Genomic DNA, 21652 nt, shown 5'->3' on the forward strand with positions numbered 1-21652 from the left:
GCCAAGAAGAGAAAGAGAACTGAAGAGAACTGAAAACCCTCTTTAACCCTTCTCCTCCCCTACATCTCCCATTCATGACTGAAGTGAAGTGCGTGAAGTCAATAAAGGATCCCAGCCTTCACCTGGTTTCAACTGCAGCTTATTTCATAGAAAGAGCAGGTTGTCCTAGTGTTTTGTCAGCTCAGTGTATTTTGATAGTCTGGATATGGCGAGGTGTGAGACTCGCCATAACTTGGCTTAAATGAGTCTGATCTTACAGCTGATCGTTATCACAGAGAGCAAAGATCAAGCAAAAATTGACATCCTGAAAAAGTCACACCAGAAGAGCATTCAGGTGTGTGCTAAGCTGATAGTTTGATGACCTACGTCTGATAATTTATCATATTGACCAAATATTCTTGTCAGTCATCACTCATTGCTCCACTTTGTACCCTGAAATGTTGCTGTTTGGAAGTTTTGATGGCCAAATACTACATAGAAATTAGATGCAGGGACTCTGTCGTACGTTTGGTTTCAGTTCCCTGATGCGGTGAATCCAGGTGAACGCTCTGATCCCTTATTGATTCCACCTGTAAAATCCACATCAGTCATGAGGGGAGATGTAGACGAAGGAGAAGAGACAGGTTCAAGAGGGATGTTAAAAACTAGAAAGGCCAATGGATTTTGGGGGCCTAGAGAGGCCCTAGAGGCCAACAAGCAATATTTAATGGGGTAAATACAGTTTTGAAATACAGTTTTTTCCTTGTGTGATTCTGAAAATCGAAAAAACAAAAGGCTTTTTCAGAAAGTGAGTCTATAGGGAAAGTCATGGAGGGATAGATATTTCAGTTCAAAAATTCAAAACAACTGTCCATTGATCATGGTTTGATCTTTCTGCTGTTAGGCTTTGAGACAAGTGAGACATGGATTGTGTAAAAAAGAGGTGAACATCAGTAGAGGGACTGGAAGGTGGTCATAACATTTTATACAGTTTACTGAGTGTATGATCCACATTTGTAACCTTTCATCCTTTCTTCTCCCTCTTTTTCTTTCTCTCTCATCTTTCCTCCCCTCAGATGGATCATGATCCCAGGAACCCGGCCTACATCGCCACTCAAGGCCCTCTTCCCTCCACTGTGGCTGATTTCTGGCAGGTAAAAACACACACACACACCACACACACACACACACCACACACACTCAAACAAAAATCAATACGCTCTCCTCTCTTAAACAAGAGTTAGCCGATTTTTATTAGTGCAGCGAGCCACACGGGAGAGCAGCCCTTTCTGTGGATGTCGTTATTAATCTCTCCTTTCCCACCATGTTCTCTGCCCAGCAGCCCCTCCTCCAGCGCTGTGCACACACACCACACACACACACACCACACACACCATACACACACACACACAACACACACACCACACCACTGCAATCTACTGTGGGACGCATTGTTAATGCAAGGGACGGAAACACTTTTCCCACTGTCCCAAATGTTAGATTGGGTTTGAATCTCGGATCAGAAGATCGATAAGTCATTCTGGCCAGTCGTGGTGTGTGTGTGTGTGTGTGTGTGTGTGTGTGTGTGTGTGTGTGTGTGTGTGTGTGGTGGGTGGAGGTGGCAGATGGGAAGGTCCCCTTGTCAAACAAGCCTTGCCACCGCTGCATTTCCAATTGTGCCGGTGGCCAGGTGGAAAGAGTACCACAACAGTAGTAGTACTTCTACTGCTACTGCTGAAAGTTAAGAAGAAGTAAAATTACTGGTGTAAAAATCTACTTGAGTAAAACAAAAGATTCAAAATGTGCTCAGCTATTATTTATTTACCAAATACCACATTTTTATATCTCTTTCCTTTGCAATGCTAAAAGAACAAAATAACACATAATCCAAAATGTATTTTTTTTTTTTTTTTTCTTTTTTTTAAATAAAGTCATGGTACTCCTCTCTTCTCTGCTGACTGACCAGTTTCTGGTGCAATGCTAATGGATTGAAATTTGTGAAAATGTGTTCTCTGTAATAGATGTGATTTGAAATGTTGCAAAGTAAAATACTTCAGTCAAAATGTACTTAAGTAAAAGTAAAACTGCTAACCTCAACAATACTCCAAAAAGTACAACTACACAAAACAAGCTGACAAGAGAGTTGTAATTCGTTACTTCCAGCCTTGACTGGGATAGAAATACCTAGGAGGGGGGTCTGGAGTGGTATGGGGGTGGGGTGGGGTGGGGACTGGGATGGGGGGGGACTTTAGCCCCATTACACCACTACTTGCCCCCTTTCTTCCTCCTCCTCTCACCACTAATCCCTCTCAGGCTCCGGACATTTCTCTTTCAGGAAAGGGAAAGGGGAGTTGGTTTTGGGGTGGGGGGGGGTAGGTGGGAGTGGGGGGGTGGTAGGGTAGGTGCGGAGGACACTCTCTCTGTTCATTGTCTTTGCCCCCCCTTCGTCCCGCCAATACCCCGACCCCACTCCTCCCCCTGCCCCCCCACCCACCCGGCCCATTCACGGCTCCTTCGCCTCGCAGCATGAGGCTTTCAGCTTTTCGTCTCCTCACTCTCTCTCTCTCTCTCTCGCCCTTTCTCTCTCTACCGCACCTCCTCTTCAACTCCTCCACCTCTTTCTCCACCTCTTTCTCCACCTCCCTCTCTCCCCTCTTCACCTCCACTATCTCTCTCGCTCTCTCCTCTTACTCTCCCTCTCCTCTCTCTTCCCATCACCTCTTCGCCACCAAACCTTTCTCTCTCCGCCCGTTCCGCCTCTCCCTCCTCATCTCCATTTTCTCTCTCATCTCCATTTTCTCTCTCTCTTCATCTCCACTCTATTCCTCCTCCTCCTCCTCCTCCTCACCTACCCCTCTCCTTCCCTCTCTCTCTCTCTCTCTCTCCGGTCTCAGATTCATTAAGAGGGCTCTCTGAGTGCTTCAGAAGCCTGTGTACTCAGGTTTTATCCGGGCTTCTTGTTGTGTTGTTGCCCAGTCTACTTAACCAGCACAACTGGGTCTTACAATGACTTAAGTCTCCTAATCAGGAGCTGCCAAGGTTATTACACCGCAGACTACACCAGGCTACCAAACGCTCTCTCCATTTCCCTTAACAACCGCCCTGAGCAGAGTGCTGAACTTTCTGCACACTTCCTTTCTGTAAAGACGAATGGGCGGCCGAGGCATTTAATCCCAACTGGAGCGGCTTAGACTGCGTTCACATTACAGGCCTTAATGCTCAATTCCCATTTCTTGTCTTACCTGTTCTCATTCATGTTTGAAAAGTGATCCATAACTGACATCAGTATGATCGGACCGCTAACTGTGAAGCGTCCTGCATGTGCAAATGAACAACAACAAATGGCGACACATTAGCGAGACAGTAAATCATGGAAGCTGGTGAAAGTGAAAGTGAAATTGCGTTCGAAGCGAAGCAATTTTAAGGAATATTTACAGTGGAGGTCGGATGAGGTTTCGTCCACTGATGACGATAGCCTCCATGTTTCTGCCGTCCTCCATCTTTTTCTGAAAAGTGGCAATGCAGAGTGACAGACAGTGATCTGTGCTGTGGAGTGTGATGTAAAAACCACATGGATCTAGGAGCAGATACAAATGTGGCCCGAATCTGAATGAAAAATATCAGATTCCAGGTGTTTTTCTGGTGTTCAAACTGCTCTGAAAAAATCTGATCTGTGTCACATTTAGGCAAAAAAAAATCAGATTTGGGCCTCTTCCACCTGTAATGTGAACGTAGTCTTAGTGGCCCAACAGTAGAAGGCTGTGTTTTTACTGGGCAGCTCTCAGGTGTATTGATTGATTGATTGATTGATTGATTGATTTTATTAGACAGTTTCATTTTAAAAACACCAGCTCTGCCAAGGCATTGAGTGCATACATAAAAGGAAAAAGTCAGGATAACACAATAAAGCCCAGAGGCTTATTTCCATTGTGGTCCCTTTGGGGATGGGGGGGGTGTAGGGGAGGGGTCAGGACGGCAGATCTGACCTGGCAAGAATGACACAAAACATTAATCAAAACAACAATACAATACACTCAGCAAGTTATTCACAGTATTAACAACATCAAACACTACCTCGGTGCTTCTTTGCACAATGCTTGGCCCTACTCGCCACTCTGTTAATAAAACTAATTAAAAACTTTGTACATCAGAGATAAATTCATCAATATATCAACCCTAATACGCAGCCCCCTCAGCAGATTATATACAAGTCTGGGTCTGTCCATAATAATTAAAATAAATAAGCTACATCAAAAACAAACCAAGAAAATAAAATATAGAAAGACACCCTATTATCAGACATACTATCATACTATAAATAACCTCTGAGCCAATTCTTAAGTGCCAGCTTGAAACCTCCCAAGCTGCTTATGATTTTAAGATTTCAAATAAATGCATGGGACTGTACGGGTAATGCTGGAAAAGAGCGCGGCGTTCTGGTAACTTTCCCTGCATAAGTAAGGGTTTCAATAAAATCTCCACTTTAACAAACCCCCAAGATTACAAAAAAAAAGGGGGGGGGGGTCTTTCCCTCCCAGCACCAGCAGAGTTCTCACATCAGCACCCATCAACTGAATTGAATTAACACCATTTCTCACAGAAGTGCACCATCACACCTTTAGATCCATGAGACCAATCAGGGAAGCGGCGGGGGGTTGGGAGGAGGTTGGGAGGAGGTTGCGGGGAGGCGCAGTAATTCAAAAACCCGCCGCAATTAAAGTCGATTAAATCTCCGTCAAGGTGTGGCGGCTGCTCCTGACTGAACGGCAGGTGCGGCCATCTTGATTATCTAATGCAATGATGGCGGAGCGGTATTGTTTTATGGCTTCCATTAACGGCTGACTGTTACCTCTCAGAGTCCAATGGATCTCCAGAGCCCCCCCCCCCCCCACCACCACCACCACCCCTACCCCTTCACCCCCCCTCCGGCTGTGAGAATATGACTGCCAGCAGGAAAAATACGACCGCACCGTCGGCCGAGTTGTGGAATGACCCAGCTGGGAGAGGGAACAGCCTCCACAGCAATTACTTCTTTCCTACCGCGTCGCTTGTTTGACTTCCCCGTAGTTTCTTCCCAAAGTTTGTTAATGGAGTAAACATTTGAGGAGTTTGATATCCACCATTTTCAAAGCAGTGACCCCCACCATTTTCAAAGCAGTGACCCCCTCCCCACTCATCCAAAATGATAGATGGCGCAAAATTGAACCAAATCTACAGCCTGCTACCCAAGTGAGTGGGCGAGTGAGGACACAAGTCAGCGTTCCTGTTAGCAGGTTTTAGGAGGTGCTGACAGCTTCATGTGAGATTTTGTTCCAAATTGGGCTATCCACAAAGAAAAGAGACTCCTACGCTTCAAAAACACGACTGAGAGCTTAACATTAAAACAAATTATGGTACTTTTTAAAGAGCAGGGTGTAGCATAAGTCCCCGGTTGATAAAATGATAACACTCTTATGGAATGGATCGTCTGTATTTTAGGAGATATTGGGCCTCATGCGGCAACATTCTCTTAAATTTCTCTTAATATTCTCTCTTAATTTTCTGTTAAGAGAAAAAATAAGAGAAGTCAACTCCAGATGCACCAAACGTTCTTAACCATCCAAATCTGCTCTTACCCAGGTGTGCTGAATGGTGAATCCCACTTGATCATAAATTGGAGGCGTGTGGCCGATTGTTTATTAGCATAGGTAACGCCCCCTAAACACCATATAAGGGCAGGTGTTGTGCCGTGTGCAAATACTATCTAAGAACAGTATGTAAGCCATTCAGAAGCTGAACGCACGCAATATCATCAATATCATCAAGGGTTTTTATAGTCTTAATTGGGATCAATGGACCAATAGTATTTCTTTAGCCCACAAATTTAATAATCCAATCATTATAATTACTCTAAATTTGATTATATGATATTCATGCGTTTTTTTATGTTCCTCAAATTTAAAACGTATGTTTCCTTGCGTTGGACAAACAATTTGTGGACTGTGAAAACGAGATGTTTTTTTTCTTATCTTGGTAAGAGTGCTCTCGACCACTCGTAACATTTTCTCTTACCTAAGAGAAGAGCAAAAATAAGAAAACACTGGTGAATCCCAGAAATCAATGGGTATGAAAAAAACAAGAACAAATCGTGGATACGAACAAAAATAAGAGAAAATTTGTGCGTATATATCGCTTCCTGCATGAGGCCCATTGAGCGTAAAAGGCATGTTTTTCTTTTCAAAATGGACAAATAGCGTTACGGTCGTTATGGCAGCCACTTCTGATCACGTTTCGGTCGGAAAAATAAGCATAAAGCCAAACGACGACAGTAACAAAGCGGCGTTTTGCGTCTTGCTAAAGCCGTACAGGAAAACATGGCTCTGTTTGCCGGGGAAGCCCAGGCTCGCCCGCTCCTCTCGTCTCCACAAATTAAATAGCAGCCACGTTTCAAAAGACAGGGGGAGCTTCAAAGAGCGGGAGAGGCTGATGGTGCGCCGGTGTGTCACGAGGCAATTACCGGCCGCCACGGTGTAACAAAATGGCGAGAGTCTTACTCAGTGTGTGTGTGTGTGTGTGTGTGTTTTGTGTGTTTTGTGTGCAGATGGTATGGGAGAACGGCTGTGTGGTCATTGTGATGCTGACGCCTCTCGTCGAGAGCGGGGTGAAGCAGTGCTACCATTACTGGCCCGACGAGGGGTCCAACCTCTACCACATCTACGAGGTAAAAACACTCGCCCAGTGGATTGGAACTGGCTGTTCAATGTGTTTATTTTGCACGTTTACTACAATTTTACATCATTACCTTGAGTCTATATAATAATAATAAAGTCTATCTATCTATCTATCTATCTATCTATCTATCTGTCTATGAAACTCACATGAAGTCAAATGAAGTTAATGAAGTTAAATTAATTGTTAAGCTGCAGGACGGCCATGTTTGCTATATTGTTTGTCTTTGGGGGTTTGATTTTCTGACAAAATAGCATGTGAATGTGTTTAGCAGCCGACTTGCTGTTTAATATCTGTCAATTTTACATCATTACGTTGAGTCTATGAACGTTTTCTCAAGGGAAAATGTTATTAATATTTTTAGTAATTTATTCTCTAGTGCCCCTCTCCTGCCTAAAGAGCTACGGGCCGATTCGGGGGAGTTTAGAGTCCCTGCCCCAAATGTAAGACAATGGGTCGACTCCAGTAAAGTCAGCTTTCTACAACTTGTAACAACCCAGCTGTATTCTGACTGGCCCATTTCAGAGGGAAGATTTAAATCTCAACATGTATTATTGATTTAGATCTAAATCAATAATACATTTTGAGAAAACAACAAATAGCACAGTTTTACCTTTTTTTTCATCCAAGATTCATCCAAGATTTTTCATTTAAAGACCCCCTCCGTTAAAACAGCATCTAGTATTAAGTTAGTAATTTAGTGTTGTCCTGTTTGTATATTCCTGTCTCTGTCTATTAATCTATTTATTTATATCGATTGATCAGTCTATCTGTCTGTCTTTCATTGTGCTAAGTTGAAAATATGGAGGTACTGTTTTATGTTACAATGCAATACATAGTTTATGTGATTATGGTTTGTATCACTAGTAGATATGAACAAAAGAAGGTTATATTACTTTTATTTAACTTGAATATGTCTTTTATTAAGCATGGAATTAAGGCTTTAATCAATTCCATGCTGTTTTGATGGCCAGTGTATGTGTAAGATGGTTTCATGACGTATTTGGCTCTGGTCTGTGTGTGCATGTGTGTATATATGTGTGTATATATGCGTGTATATGTGTGTGTGTGTGTGTGCCTCCTGCAGGTCAACCTGGTGTCCGAACACATCTGGTGCGACGACTTCCTGGTTCGTAGCTTCTACCTGAAGAACATGCAGACCAACGAGACGCGGACCGTCACCCAGTTCCACTTCCTCACCTGGCTCAACCAGAACGTCCCGGAGGCCAGCCGGACGCTGCTCGACTTCCGCAGGTAGGGAACCGCCTTTAGAGAAACTTAAAAAAAAAAAAAGACTTTAAACTAAACTAAGCCTTCTTGTTCTCCGTGCAGTTTGGTGTGCGACTCCCTGATGAAGGCCACAGCATGGCCAAAAAACGCGTTGGAGTTGTTCTTTTCTTCTTTTGAACTAGGCAGGAAATAAAGGCTCTTTAGATTTTTGCTTGAAGAGAGCCTTGGAACTCCTTCTTTTTTCATTAAGACTTTAAACTACATAAGGAACCTGAGCAGGTGTTGAAAGTGAAGTTGCTGATAGTGAAAGTGCGGAGGTGTTGGAAGGTGTTTAAAGAACTAATGGAAGTTTTTTTCAAAGTTGTCCTCAAGGAAAAAAATCACCCTCACTCTCATAATATGGTCCAGAGGGCTGGTTAGTTTTCCAGTTTTGGTAAGTTTTTGAGTAGTTTGCTCCTCGCTTTGTGTTTCTTTGGTTTGGTTTGAGCATCTCCAGCCTCTGTATGTAAACAAGTCTGCTTGGAAAAATGTTTGCCTTTACTGAAACAGAGCAAAGACTGAGAGAGATGCAGTGTGGAAGACATGGGAGGGAAATCTGCGATGGTTATGGTAGTGCATGTTTTATAGAAATTATATTTCAGTTTGCTGTTATTGGGATAACTGGCCAAATGTAGATGATGTGACGTCACCTCCAGATATCTCCAGCAGCTCCAATGTGAGTTTGATATGAGAAAATGTTTCAGGATGTAAAACACCAGCGGTAAACGTCAGGTTTTGGTGTCAGTCCCTCAGAATCAAAGAGCGAGGGCTTCTTTCTAGAGCCGCCATTTTGCACCGAGAGACGTTCAACAATCATACAGGGAGAAATCCATCGTAGAAGAAGAGAGACCAATTTCTCCACCCACAGGAGCAGGAGAGAGACCAGAATGCAATGCGGCTGCAAGACAGGTTGGGGTTTGAGTAATGGGCGTGGCCGCGATCATAGACTATAGGTAGCTAACAGATGAGACAAAGCAAAATCTAACCTCCTTGAGAAAAATTGAATCACCCAACTTTGACTGAAAGCAATAAGTTCACGCCCCTTCTCTGGTGGTTCTGGGAAACCCAAAAATCACAAACTAGTAGAAGGCTGAGGGAAAGTGGGCTCACCAAAAAATTACAACACTTCAACCCAGAATAACTCCTGAAATGCCTTGAACATCACAGACTGATGAGATCTGACAGTATCAGACTATCTGAGGGTGGAATTTTCCTTTTGAGTATTTTTTGCCTTTTATTGAGGCAGCTGCAAAGTAGAAGATACAAGAGAGAAGAAACTCTGGCGGTCAGGACTGGACTGGACTGGACTGGACTGGACTGGACTGGACTGGACTGGACTGGACGCGCCTCTTCTGTATTTTTTTGTCTGTTATTGAAACAAAAAGAAAGACGACGACAAAGGGCTGAAAAAAAAAAAGAAGGCGAGACCCATCAGAGAAGGTGCTAGAGGTGTTTGACCCTCCTAAACCCGCTAAGACTCGGGATCTTAGTTTCGATACAGTGGAGAAAAAAAAAATATATATATATATCCTCAGACATCCTGGGCATTTTCCAGTGGATAACGGTGTGATTCAGGATGCACTGAAGGGAACGGTGGCGGAGTGATCCTTTATCTCTGGCGCCTTCATACCCGCTCTCCTCCCTCTCTCTCTCTCCCTCTTTGACCTCTTTTAAACTGATATACTGTATTGCCTATTATGTGGGAGCCGGCCCGGCCCCTCTCTCTCTCTCTCTCTCTATCTCCCTCTCTCTCTCTTTCCCCGATTCACTGCGGATTTTCTCAAGTGATAGACTCCGGCTCGCCCCCCCCCCCCTCACCCCCCCCACCCCCCCACCCGGTTTTCACCGTGTCGGTGGCGCACATCAATTAGGTGAGATATCGAGAGCGAGGGTTTGTGGTCAAAGCTATTATAAAGAGGTCTGGCGGGCGTCGCCACCCACCATCAGTTAGGAAATATTGCCTCTGCTCACGCGGCGGCGGGGTCAGAACACAATGAAGAAAGCACGGGGGGATATATTTTTCACTTTTATTACCGGGGATATGGTGCTTTCACAATAACAACCTGTGACTTTTCCTTTTTCTTTTTTTTTTTTTTTTCTTTTTTCCACCTCGATGGTTTGAGGACACAATCCCCCCCCTTCACCCCCCACCGGCTGAAATATCTCTCTCTCTCCTTCTTCTATGTTTGTGCCGGCATGTTTTTTATTTATTTTTTTATTATAACCTGACTCACAACTGACTGAGCGAAAGCATTTACTCGTACGTCCTCCCCTTCTTCCCCCTCAGCCTCTCTCTCTCTCTCTCTCTCTCTCCCTCTCCCTCCCTCTCTCTCTTTTTTCCCCCCTGTCGTTTTACCAGCTAACTAGCGGTTGCCAGTGTCATTTTTGTGATGTTGCAGCTAGTAATATAAGCCCAGTTGCATAGTCACAAAAGTGATCATTGGAGACTGTGACTCTGCAACCAAGGGGCCTCATGGACCCTGCCTCCCCCCTCCTCCCCCTCTCCCCTTTTTCTCCTGTTGATTTCCCCTCTCCTCCCCTTCTTTTCTCCTCCTCCTCCCTCTCTCCCTCTCTCTCTCTCTCTCTCCTTGCTGTGCCCGGTGACCTGTGATGACCTCTCGCCTTTTTTGCTTGCTCATGGTTTGCTTGACTGCCTCCGATCACCTCCTCTCCTCCTTCCTCTCTCACGGTGCCTTCCCTTTCTCCCTCTCTTTCTCTCTCTCTCGCTCTCTCTCTCTCATGTCATACATTAAAATGCAAGAAGGAAGGAAAGAAACAGCGAAAAGGGAGCTTAAGATGCAATATTATAGATTAACAAAATAGCAAGGGTTAGCATTATTTACAGTCATACATATTGTCTCTCTCTCTCTTTCTCGTCTGTCTCTCTTTCTATGTCTCTTGCTGTATTTCTCGTTCTCCGACTTTCTCCCATCTCTCTCTCTCTCTCTCTCTCTGTATGTTGTTCTCTCTTCTCTCGTTCTGTCTTACTCTCTCTGTCTTGCTGTTTTTCTCTCCCTTTCTTTCTCTCTCTCTCTTTATGTTGCTGCCTTTCTCTCTTAATCTCTCTCACTCTCTCTCTCACTTTCTATATCTCTTTCTTTCTGTCTGCCGTCACTCTGTCTGTCTTTCTTCTCATCTATATCTCTCTCCGTAGCTCTCTCTCTCCCTCTCTCTCTTTTCCATTTTCTCTCTTTCTCTCTCACTCACTGTGTGTCTTTCTCTGTATATCTCGTGTGGCTCTCTTTCCCACTCCATCTCTCTCATCGAATTCAAATTCAAATTGTTGCCAACGCAATAGAAAATCAATTAATAAAACAATGATAAATATACATGTACAAATGTGTTTTGAGTGATTAAAAAATGTGAATAAGAATTATAATAATAGAAATAATAAAGCGGAACAAAACAAGAGAATTACACAATAAATTATGCTTCATGGCAAGCAGTTCTGTATTTACCAGCCACCTCTAAAGACTGGAATCTCTCTCTCTCTCTCTCTCTCTCTCTCTCTCTCTCTCTCTCTCTCTCGCTTGAATCTCTCTAATGGGGCGTCTCCTTTGAATCCCATACCCCTTAACCCCCCTCCCACCCCCTCCCTTCCCTCCCTCCCCCCATCGGTGATCCTCTGCCGGCTGTTTCCATGGTAACATCACTCTGAGTATCTGCATTGGGATCTGACTTTTCAATTTTTCTTTGGGGGTGGGGGGGAGAGAGGGGGGATGTTATGTGTGTATTTTCAGGTGGAGAAACCTCCTAACTCCTAACTTTTGGTGATTTTTCATGGTTTTGCGTTAAAGCTGCACAAGGCAAGAATTTAGTTTTGTGTACAAATCCAGCCTGGATCAGGAAGTGGTCCAGATGCCGTAGATTCGCTCCGTCCAGAGAAAGCTGGACTCACCAACGCTGCTCCACCCCACCAGGAGAAATTTAGTTTGTTGACATCATCTCAAAAGGATTTTTGGGTATTGAAGTCCTCAAAATTCAAAACATTTACCACCAACGTGCAAAGTCGCCAAGTGCAGCTTTAACTGAAGGATGATGGTTGTGTGTTTATTTGACCCTTGGCTTTATGAAACTCTTTCAAAACCTGCTGATATCAAAAATGCATGCATGGTTAATCTAATGCTAAGCCTGTTTGTCCCGAAAAACTCAGAAAATATGACACAGGTTTTTTTTGCAGTGAACAGTGTTGCATCCCGTGTAACACACCTATCGCTCAAACTACTGCAGTACTTCATATGGGATTCTTTGATTTTCATGTGTTTTATTTATTAGAAGTTTGAAATGAAAGATGAAAACCACATATCTCCAAGAATGTACGTTTTCAAGGAACTGAGAAAAGACTGGTAATTTTCTGATTGACATCCCAATTTTTGAAACTATACACAGGGACAACTGGAAAGACCAGACTTGAGTCAGACTAAAAGTCACAATTTTAAATACTTGAGACTTGACTTGACTTGGGTTCTGGTGACTTGGGACTTGACTTTGACTTGAAAAGGTTTCTAAAGTCTTGACTTGAGATCTTGTGTTTGTGTAAATGACTTAGATTGAAAGTGATGAGATTTGTTCCAGCAGACGACTGAATTTAAATTCTGTTTTCTGAATTTGTATGGAATGATTGAATTTATTGAAGTTGAAACTGATTATAGAAATCAAACTCATGATGCTCTTACCAAGTTTTTATCCAATTAAAACCATATTGCATTGAAAAGTCCTAGATATTTAGTTTTCTTTAAGATATTAAATTGATACTGGACTCTTTATTTGTTCTGACTTGTCTTGTTGTTCTACATTTAGACTTGGGACTTGACTTGAGACTTGTGCCTCAAGGCTTGAGACTGACTTGGGACTCGAAAAGGTCTGGGAACAGTTTTGAACTGGTTGAATCCAGTTGATAAAGGGGGTTTCAAATGGTTTCAAGCTCCCAAGAGTCATGAAACTCTCTCAAAACATAACTGACCATGGAAACTTTCAATTCTTTCAAGGAAGAAAAAGTAAAGTGTCAACACGGCAGGGCTGACGTTTTTTTTTATTTTTCCTCGACAGCAGTGATACATTATGGATCACACACACATCCGTGCCTTTACATAATATATTCCTGCTGAATATTGTTATTTAGAGTCTCTCCATGAAATAGAATCAGAGATGATCTCCAGCTGGGATGAAACCGGCGGCTCTGTGCCTGTTCAGACATGAACTGGCTGTTTGTGTCGGTCCTCTGGCTGCCGCACTCTTTGATCAACGACGTTTTCACCACAATCTTTAAAGGGATGTTACACTCATCTGTGTTTTACTAGTCAGCACAAAATAACGGCAACATATACTGATGCTAACACTAATGTCTTCTGTCATGGAGAAATCATGCGACAGTAACTTTTGGGAATCTGAAAGTTTCCATGGGAATTTGTGTTGAGTGAGTTTCATGAGTTTTTGAGAAATACATGAGCGTCCTACTATAAAATGAGGAAAACTCTGTCTGTCTGCATCCATTTTGCTCCTCAATGGGTTGGCCAATCAATATGAAACTGCATATGAGCATTGAGCATTGGCATAGGCAGAGACTGACGAATCAGATTTTTCCATTTTCCCAAATTTATGCTGTTTATGCGCATTTTTGGCAAGTCTGCGCGGAGTTGTGGCGCGCGCATCCCGACTCATTACAAGCAAAATTTTTCTGGTCCATAGTACATAGATTTTTGTTGTTGTATATACTGTATATATTGTGATATCTTAAATTTGACTAATGTTGTTAATATTTATGTGTTAATGTCTTCTGTTTCTGCCTCTTGGCCAGGTCATCACTGTAAATGAGAATTGGTTCTCAATTGACTTATCTGGTTAAATAAAGGTAAAAAAAAAATTTTAAAAATCCCTGTAAGTCTGCAGGTAGTTGTGGCGCGTGCATCCCCAGGGATTGACTAGTCAGTAATAAAAGAAGCATCATTTTCTTCAATTCCTGAAAAATGTGCTGTTTGGAAACAGGTGGTTTTTGTCCATATAGTGATATATTGCTCTTAAAGGTACTACTTAGCATTTTACCACCAGTAAACCTGGAGGGAAATTCTATCTGGCTCTTTTGCTTTACGGCACAAAGCCCCGCCCACCTGGCACCTACCGTGGGCTAAAACAAACCATAAAAAGTATTTTCAAATACTTTTTACTCAGGTACATATACTGTATCTAGGTAGGATCAGTGTGTTCTGAAGTATAATTCCTATTCACTACTGTGTACAGCTGCACACACATACACACAGGCAAATATTTCCCAAAATGTGACATAGTTAATAGCTCAAAGTCACAGACACACACACACACACACACACACACAGACACACAGACTGTCCAGAGTGTTCCATAGTTAATTGTATGTGATTACTGCATAATGAACAGAGAATATTTTGTTTCCCTCATCATTCCAGGGAAATACAGTTGTGTTTATTTCATGGTTTTCAACTTGCGTTCCTATTTTTTGTTGCACTTTTTAATTTAACACATATTTTCACTGTTGAAGTAAGACTGGGGAAATGTTATGCTGAATAAATGTATGGACTGACGGTATGTTGCAGATGTTAACACTAAAAAGAGCCAAAGAAAATGAAATCAGAAAATATTTTTATGATGATCTGAAACTATATCCAACTGTAAGAGACTTGATGAGGAATACAGGTTTATGTCTGGTTTTCTTCTCTTGATGGAAAGTCACAGTGGAGTTGACAGGTCTGTTCTGTGCTGTTCTGTCGTTATTATTGACATCCCAGTTATGTGATGATCTACCTGTGTGTGTGTGTGTGTGTGTGTGTGTGTGTGTGCGTGTGTGTGTGTGTGTGTGATGTTAACACTGAACTGTTTGTGTTCTGTTCTGTTTTTTACAGAAAAGTTAACAAGTGCTACCGGGGACGCTCGTGTCCTATCATAGTCCACTGCAGGCAAGTATATTAATAATAATAATAATAATGATCAGAATAATGCATTTTATGTTTAACACACTGTGCAGTAAAAGTGTTTTGTGTCAATATGTTGCATTTTAAAGGTTTTATAATGGAGTTAGCCTTTTGTTAAAGGGTTCTAGATTGCGGTTCTCCGCGGTTTAACAAAGTTCTAGAATGCAGTTAGCCCTGAGTTTAAAAGGTTCTATAGTGCAGTTAACCCCATAGGTTTTAAAGTTCCAGAATTTTTAAGGTTCTAGAATGAGGTTAGCCTTGCATTTAAAAGGGTTCTTGAAATGTGGTTAGACCCGGGTTTAAATGGTCCTGAAATGCATTTAGCCTTATGTTTAAAATGTTCCAGAATGCAGTTAGCCCTGAGTGTAGTAAACCCTGGTTTAAAAGTTCTAGAATGTTTCAGGTTCTAGAATGAGGTTAGCCTTGCATTTAAAAGGGTTCTTGAAATGTGGTTAGACCCGGGTTTAAATGGTTCTGGAATGCATTTAGCCTTATGTTTAAAATGTTCCAGAATGCAGTTAGCCCTGAGTGTAGTAAACCCTGGTTTAAAAGTTCTAGAATTTTTAAGGTTCTAGAATGCGGTTAGCCTTGCATTTAAAAAGGGTTCTAGAACGTGGCCGACCCTGGGTGTAAAGTGTTCCAGAATGCAGAGTGTTTATATTTCATTATAAATGAACAAACAAGCAGATACACAGAGGTAATACTGATGTAACACTCGCACAGATCATCTGAGGCTGAATCTGTCCAGGTGGCAGGTTTCTGTCCCGCAGTCTGTGTTTCCGTCTCGTTTCTCTCCAGCGCTCATGTCACTCAGCGGTTGTGGAGGATGACAAACATTTTAAATGAGTGAGAGAAATTAGTCAAAACTTATAATTTAACTTGACAAACTGTCCATGGAGGAGGAGAACTTTTAATTGGAGACACTTCAAAGTTTGCAGTGTGTTGGTCGGAGGCTGTGGGTGAGAGGGAGAGAGAGGAGGCAGGGCTGCAGCTGTCGCCTGCGTGTGTGTGTGTGTATGTGTGTGTGTGTGTGTGCATGCGTGTGTGTGTGTGTGTGATCACATCTGCGTATCCCCACCACCTGAGGAAATAACTCAGACCAGCGGGACATAATTAAATCGGTATTTAACGGAAAAAATCTGCCACAGTTCTTCGTGAAAACATCCTGCAATGATTGGATGGAAGAAAAAAAAGCCAACATCCATAACAGATAGCCGTTCTGTCTGTCTGCTGAGTGATCTGTTGTTTAATATGGCATAATGGCACTTACACGATGATGTGTAAGTGCTGATGATGTGCATTTCTAGACTAAATTGCTCGACTGCACCAAGGCAGGAAACTTCACTTTATTTGTACACCAGGATCATCCCAAAATTCACAAGCCACTGTTATGATTCTACGAGCCAAACTACATTGTTAGAATAGAACTGATGGTCAGTTACACTCCTTTTACACCAAATTAGCTCTGGTTCTTGAACCGGTTCCGTTCAGGATTCTTGGAACCTTGGTGCTATCTAGCGAACCGGCCCGAACCGAACCGAACCATTTCCGAACCGAACCATTTCCGAACCGAACTGTTTCCACCAGTTTTGAGTGGAACCATTGTAATCAAGGATGCGTCATCAAAGGAGGGCGTTGCACAATACACACCGGAAGTAAACAGTAGTAGCAAGATGGCGGATCGCATTGATTACCTGCAAGCTGTTGTTCTGTTATTACAGATATTTGTTTTTATCCAAAAAACAAGCATGGACCAACTATTAATGAAGAAGACGTAGACGACTATTACGTGCACCTGTAGAATATGACACGCCCACTGATGACGTCACGGTTCGCAGTTGAAAACCTGCTATTTTTTGGTTCCAGCTGGGAACCAACTTTTTGGGGTCCGAACCAATTTAATTTTGGTAGAAACGGTTCAAAATTATGCGCGCGAACCAGAACGGAACCCATTCCATGTTGGTGGGAAAGGGGTATTAGTGGCTGGTTGAATCTCACCAGACACAGATAAAATGTACAGCAACACATACATAGAGGTAGAATTTGTGTCTAACTATCTTGTCTAATTACTACAACTAGACCAGACCTGCAGTGGAACAAAAAAGCAATTAAGGTTAAAGAGGAACGAGGCAAGATGTTTATGTGAAAATCCACCCGTCTTATCACCTAAATCACAGCATGGAGCTGCATCTCATCCCCACGCTGTAGATTTGTCCAATTTACACAAATTAAACCCGAGTGTCAGTATGGACACGTCTCCACCCACAGGAAGTGAGGAATTGAAACTTAAAGGAATAGTTCACCCAAAAATTCTGTCATCATCTACTCACCCTCATGCCAAATGAAACACAGGTGAAATTTGTTAGTCCATATAACACACAGGGAGGTTGCAGCACAACTTGGTAGCAGCCTTCTCCAAAACAACTGAAGTCAATGGGGACCTGTTCTTTAGAGCTCCAAAACAAAAACAGCCAAACAATCACACTGTGAATAGAAAGACCTATACACCATTATTTGTTGCAGATCAATCAGCTGTAGTTAAGATTTGCACTAAATGATGGTGTAAATATACTGTAGGTCTTTTTGGAACTCTGAAGAACTGGTCCCCACTGACTTCAGTTGTTTTGGAGAAGGCTGCTATGGAGTTGTGCTGCAGCCTCCCTGTGTGTTATATGGACAAACTTCACCTGTGTTTCAACTGGCATGAGGGGGAGGAGATGATGACAGAGGTTTCATTTTTGGGTGAACTATTCCTTTAAGAGGAACTAAATCCAAACTGTATCCTAAACCAGCGACCCCCATCACAGGCTGCACATGCAGAGCGCTGAGCAGTTCAGCTGAAGAATGATTTTCCATTTTCAGGTTGTTTCATTGATTTATCAGGAGGCCAAGAGGCTGAAAACGATTCAGTATTTCAATGGAAATAAGCAAAAATTACAGAAATGTCTGAAAAGATTACACGATAATAAATATGTATAGTAGAAATGTGCTTTTTTTGTATCCCATAAATCATCTCGCGACCCCCCCAAAATTATCTTGCAACTGCCTGGGTTTGAGAACCAGGTCTTCTCCTCTCTCGTCTCTTCGGTTTCCTTCGGTATAAAGCATCACAGACCGCTTTACTGATGTCACCTCACAGGAATTCTGGGTATTGAAGTCCTTAAATTTCAAACAGTCACCGCCCGCTGACGACTGTCAAATCCAACTCAGTTATTCAATCACAGTCACTCAGCATGCAGAGCATCTGGTAGACTGTCTACCCCTCTCTCTCTCTGTCTCTCTCTGTCTCTCTCTCTCGCCTTCTTCTCTATCTCTCTGTCTCACTCTCCTCCTCTGTGTCTGTCTCTCTCTCTCTATCTGTCTTTCTGTTTGTTTCTCTGTTTTTCTTCCTCTCTCTCTGCCTCTTTCTGTCTATCTTTTCCCTCTCTCTCTCTCTCTCTCTCTCTCCCTCTCTCTCTCTGTTATAGGGAGTGAAGGAAAGCAGCAGACATCTTGACGTGTGTTTTCTCATAGCCCTCAGGCTTTTACTGCCCCCCCCCCCCCCACACACACACACACACACACACACACACCCCTCCTCCCCCCCCCCCCCCCCCCCCCCCCATATCTTTGATCGCCATGTAATGATCCTGGCGAGGTGCAGCGATACGACAGATCTAATCGCTCTGTAATAACCTGTACGAGATGTACACACACACACACACACTCACACACACACACACACTGAGATCAGAGCGATAGTAGTAGAGTGTGTAGAGTGCATACACACACACACACACACACACACATACTGCAGAGGTACTGCTCAATTACTGCCACCGGGCGTGTTGGAATACACAACAGTGTGTGTGTGTGTGTGTGTGTGTGTGCACTCCCTGAATATTTCATTTTTACTAGAGCCTTGGTTATTTTCTGCAAGCCCATACACACACACACACACACACACACACACACACACACACACTCTTGAGCGTGTTGGATTATACAGCAGCAACATGAAACAGACTGGTGGGGGAGCAGGCATCAATTTTCAACACTTGAAATAAATCTGAAATCCAAAATATTCATCTCCACACACATTACCGAGTTTAATTCATTTCTGTGCCTCAGCTGTCTGTTCGGTTTGTGTTTCTCCGCCGTCTGATTTCAAGAACAGAAGAACACACGTTCACGTCCTACATCAAAAAAAAAAAAAAAAACCACATTACAGCTTTACTGCTGTTAGAAACGGGTTTATATTTTGATGTTATTTAATTCCTAACCAAAAAAAAAAAAAAAAAAAAAACCTCTTCAATCTCTCTGTTCCATAATTATACGCCTTTGAAGTTGTTTATCCCCTTGAAATAGCATTAGCCGACTCATAAACCTTCGGCATATTAAATCTCTGTGACTGCTGCTCACCTGCTTAACACTGGAGTCGGGTCGCATCCGTCTTAGCTAAAACAAAAAAACAATAACATCATGTATAAATATGGAAAGGAACGAGGGGAAAAAAAAGTGTTAATGTTAAGTTCAGAGGTGTGAGTTATTACAATTTCATAACTTCACTGTGCAATTTTGCAGAAAGCAGGAATGGAATCGAGATACACATCCAACCAGTCTGTCAAAATGCCTAGAAATGTCACAGAGTTATTTATTCTTAATTTTTTACAGTGTATTTGTGTTGTATTTGTTTGGATCTGCATTAACTGGCACCGAGGCGACAAGGAATTCTTTCTAGTCTGCATAAAAGCTCTAGATTCGGTTCGCTGAAGATGTAAAAACAAGAAATTTTACGTGGTTTTCTCATCCGGAGCAGGTAGAGGGTTCAGTGTCTTTGCTTTAATGAGACGTCCAGCTGGTGCAGGGATCGAACCTGTGACACCTCCACTACGGGACGCTCAGTTTATCCACTAACCCACCCTGACACCCATAAACCTTTTGTAAAGGAAGCTACACGTGTAAAAAGTAAAAAGTAATTCTGTAATTGGAGGTGGAAAGAGTGCTAACAGAAGTAGAAGTAGGAGTTCTGTTACTTGGCTGAAATTTTAGTTAAAGGTGCGTTAAGTATTCTGTGACTTCTGTCGCCCTCTGTCTGTGGACAGTAGGAACTGCAACAACATCGATGGGTCTCTGGCTTGTTTTTGGCTAATTTTGTGCTTGATATGCTTGATGCAAGTTGATGCAAGTCGAAATTAACTGTGTATATTTGTCTTTATTTTGTATATTTTAATGAAACTACAGTAGTTGTAGAAGAATATTTTAACATCTCGAAAAAGACCAGTCCAGCTGAAACTGACAATTTCACTGGTGCTGCCTCGCTTTTAGTAGAAGTTAAATTACCGGTGTAAAAATCTACTGAAGTAAAGATAAAAAGTAGCTCATTTATAATGTGCTCCGAGTAAGTAAAGTAATGTTGCTTTCTTACAAAAAGAGAATGTTCTCTTTTGAAAGAAAGTAAGATCTTTCAATGTAAAAAGGGAGAGAGGACAGAGTTTAAGCTCGATCCTTTTAATTTAAAAATATACAAAATATTCTTATAAATATTTTAAGTAAAGATTAAACTTAAAATCTTCTGCTGACTGACCGTTGGCTAATGGCAGCACAGGAATTGGCCAGTTTACAATCACGACGATTCGGTTTCTGATGCGATGTGTATGGTGAGCAAAAAGCTACTCAATTACAGTAACTAAATTTGATTTGCTACTTCAACCCTTGGTCCATAAAGTAGAGATATTTTAATATCCATAACATGCTAAATGTACATGAAATGGATGGTGCATAGAGTTCTCAAACTATATGCAATGCATTTTGCTTGTTCTTTTATATGAATTTTATCATTTTATCTGTCTTTTATCTGCCTTCTATTGATGTAAAGCACTTTGAGCTGCATGTTGTGTATGAAAGGTGCTATACAAATAAAGGTTTGTTTTTTTTTTTATGTTAAATTATGAGAAATTCAACTGTTCCATTCGATTAATCTCTCTCTCTCTGTCTCTCTCTCTCTCTCCTCCATTCTGTCTCTTTGTCTCTCGCCCACCCAGTGACGGCGCGGGGAGAAGTGGGACCTACATCCTGATCGACATGGTCCTCAACAAGATGGCTAAAGGTGGGCGGCACCGGTTTTTTTTTGTTCTTTTTTTTTTTTTTCTCCATCCTCCCTTGGTTTACGGTGTCTGTGTAGAGAGGCGTTACCATGGCAACATTTTTTTTTCCCCCCTTTAGTCAAGGGTCTGGAAATTGCACGAGAGAGTAGAGAGAGAGAGAGAGAGAGAGAGAGAGACAGAGAGAGTGGGTTCTCTCTCAAATTCAAAGCTGCATTATTGGCATGGCTGTCAAAATATTAATATTGCCAAAGTGGTTATTTATATGAGAATGTATAGTGATTGTATCAAAGCAATATGGAGGAATGATTAGGATACTAATTTTGGTATTGCAAATAATAGTTGATCAGTTGATTACAGTGATTAATGATTAATCACTGTAATCAGAGAGAGACTGTAAGAAACTGCAGATGTTTTGTAATTTTGTCCCACATTTAAAGTCCAGAAACAGTTTGAAGTTTGAAGTCGACCTCAGTCTTTACTGTTTGACACCAGCATCAGAAATTAGAAGTCATCATAATAGTTTTTGCGTTTCCAACACATTGTGAATCCATGATGAGTATTAAAGTCACAGCATGGTTTAATAAACTGTGACCAGAAGCTGTAGGGTTCATGACAGCATGTTACACTGATTTTCTGATTTTTGTCTGATTACCTTCAGTGTTGTAG

General features: G+C 42.1%; 1 protein-coding gene across 1 annotated transcript in view; it reads left to right on the top strand.

Moving 5' to 3' along the window:
* The first annotated feature begins 241 nt into the window (after positions 1–241).
* The window catches only part of LOC139638455 (receptor-type tyrosine-protein phosphatase N2-like), a 33137-nt gene continuing 11726 nt past the window's right edge, over positions 242–21652 (top strand). The window contains exons 1-6 of the mRNA XM_071512594.1: positions 242–334; positions 1056–1133; positions 6560–6679; positions 7775–7941; positions 14832–14885; positions 20924–20988. Coding sequence (XP_071368695.1) covers positions 242–334; positions 1056–1133; positions 6560–6679; positions 7775–7941; positions 14832–14885; positions 20924–20988 — 577 coding nt within the window. The remainder of the gene's footprint in view (positions 335–1055; positions 1134–6559; positions 6680–7774; positions 7942–14831; positions 14886–20923; positions 20989–21652) is intronic.

The sequence above is a fragment of the Centroberyx affinis genome, unplaced genomic scaffold, assembly GCF_046629955.1.
Source record: "Centroberyx affinis isolate AG114_WGS23_722 - 3 ecotype Tasmania unplaced genomic scaffold, CSIRO-AGI_Caff_v1 ptg006369l_1, whole genome shotgun sequence".
NCBI lineage: Eukaryota > Metazoa > Chordata > Actinopteri > Beryciformes > Berycidae > Centroberyx > Centroberyx affinis.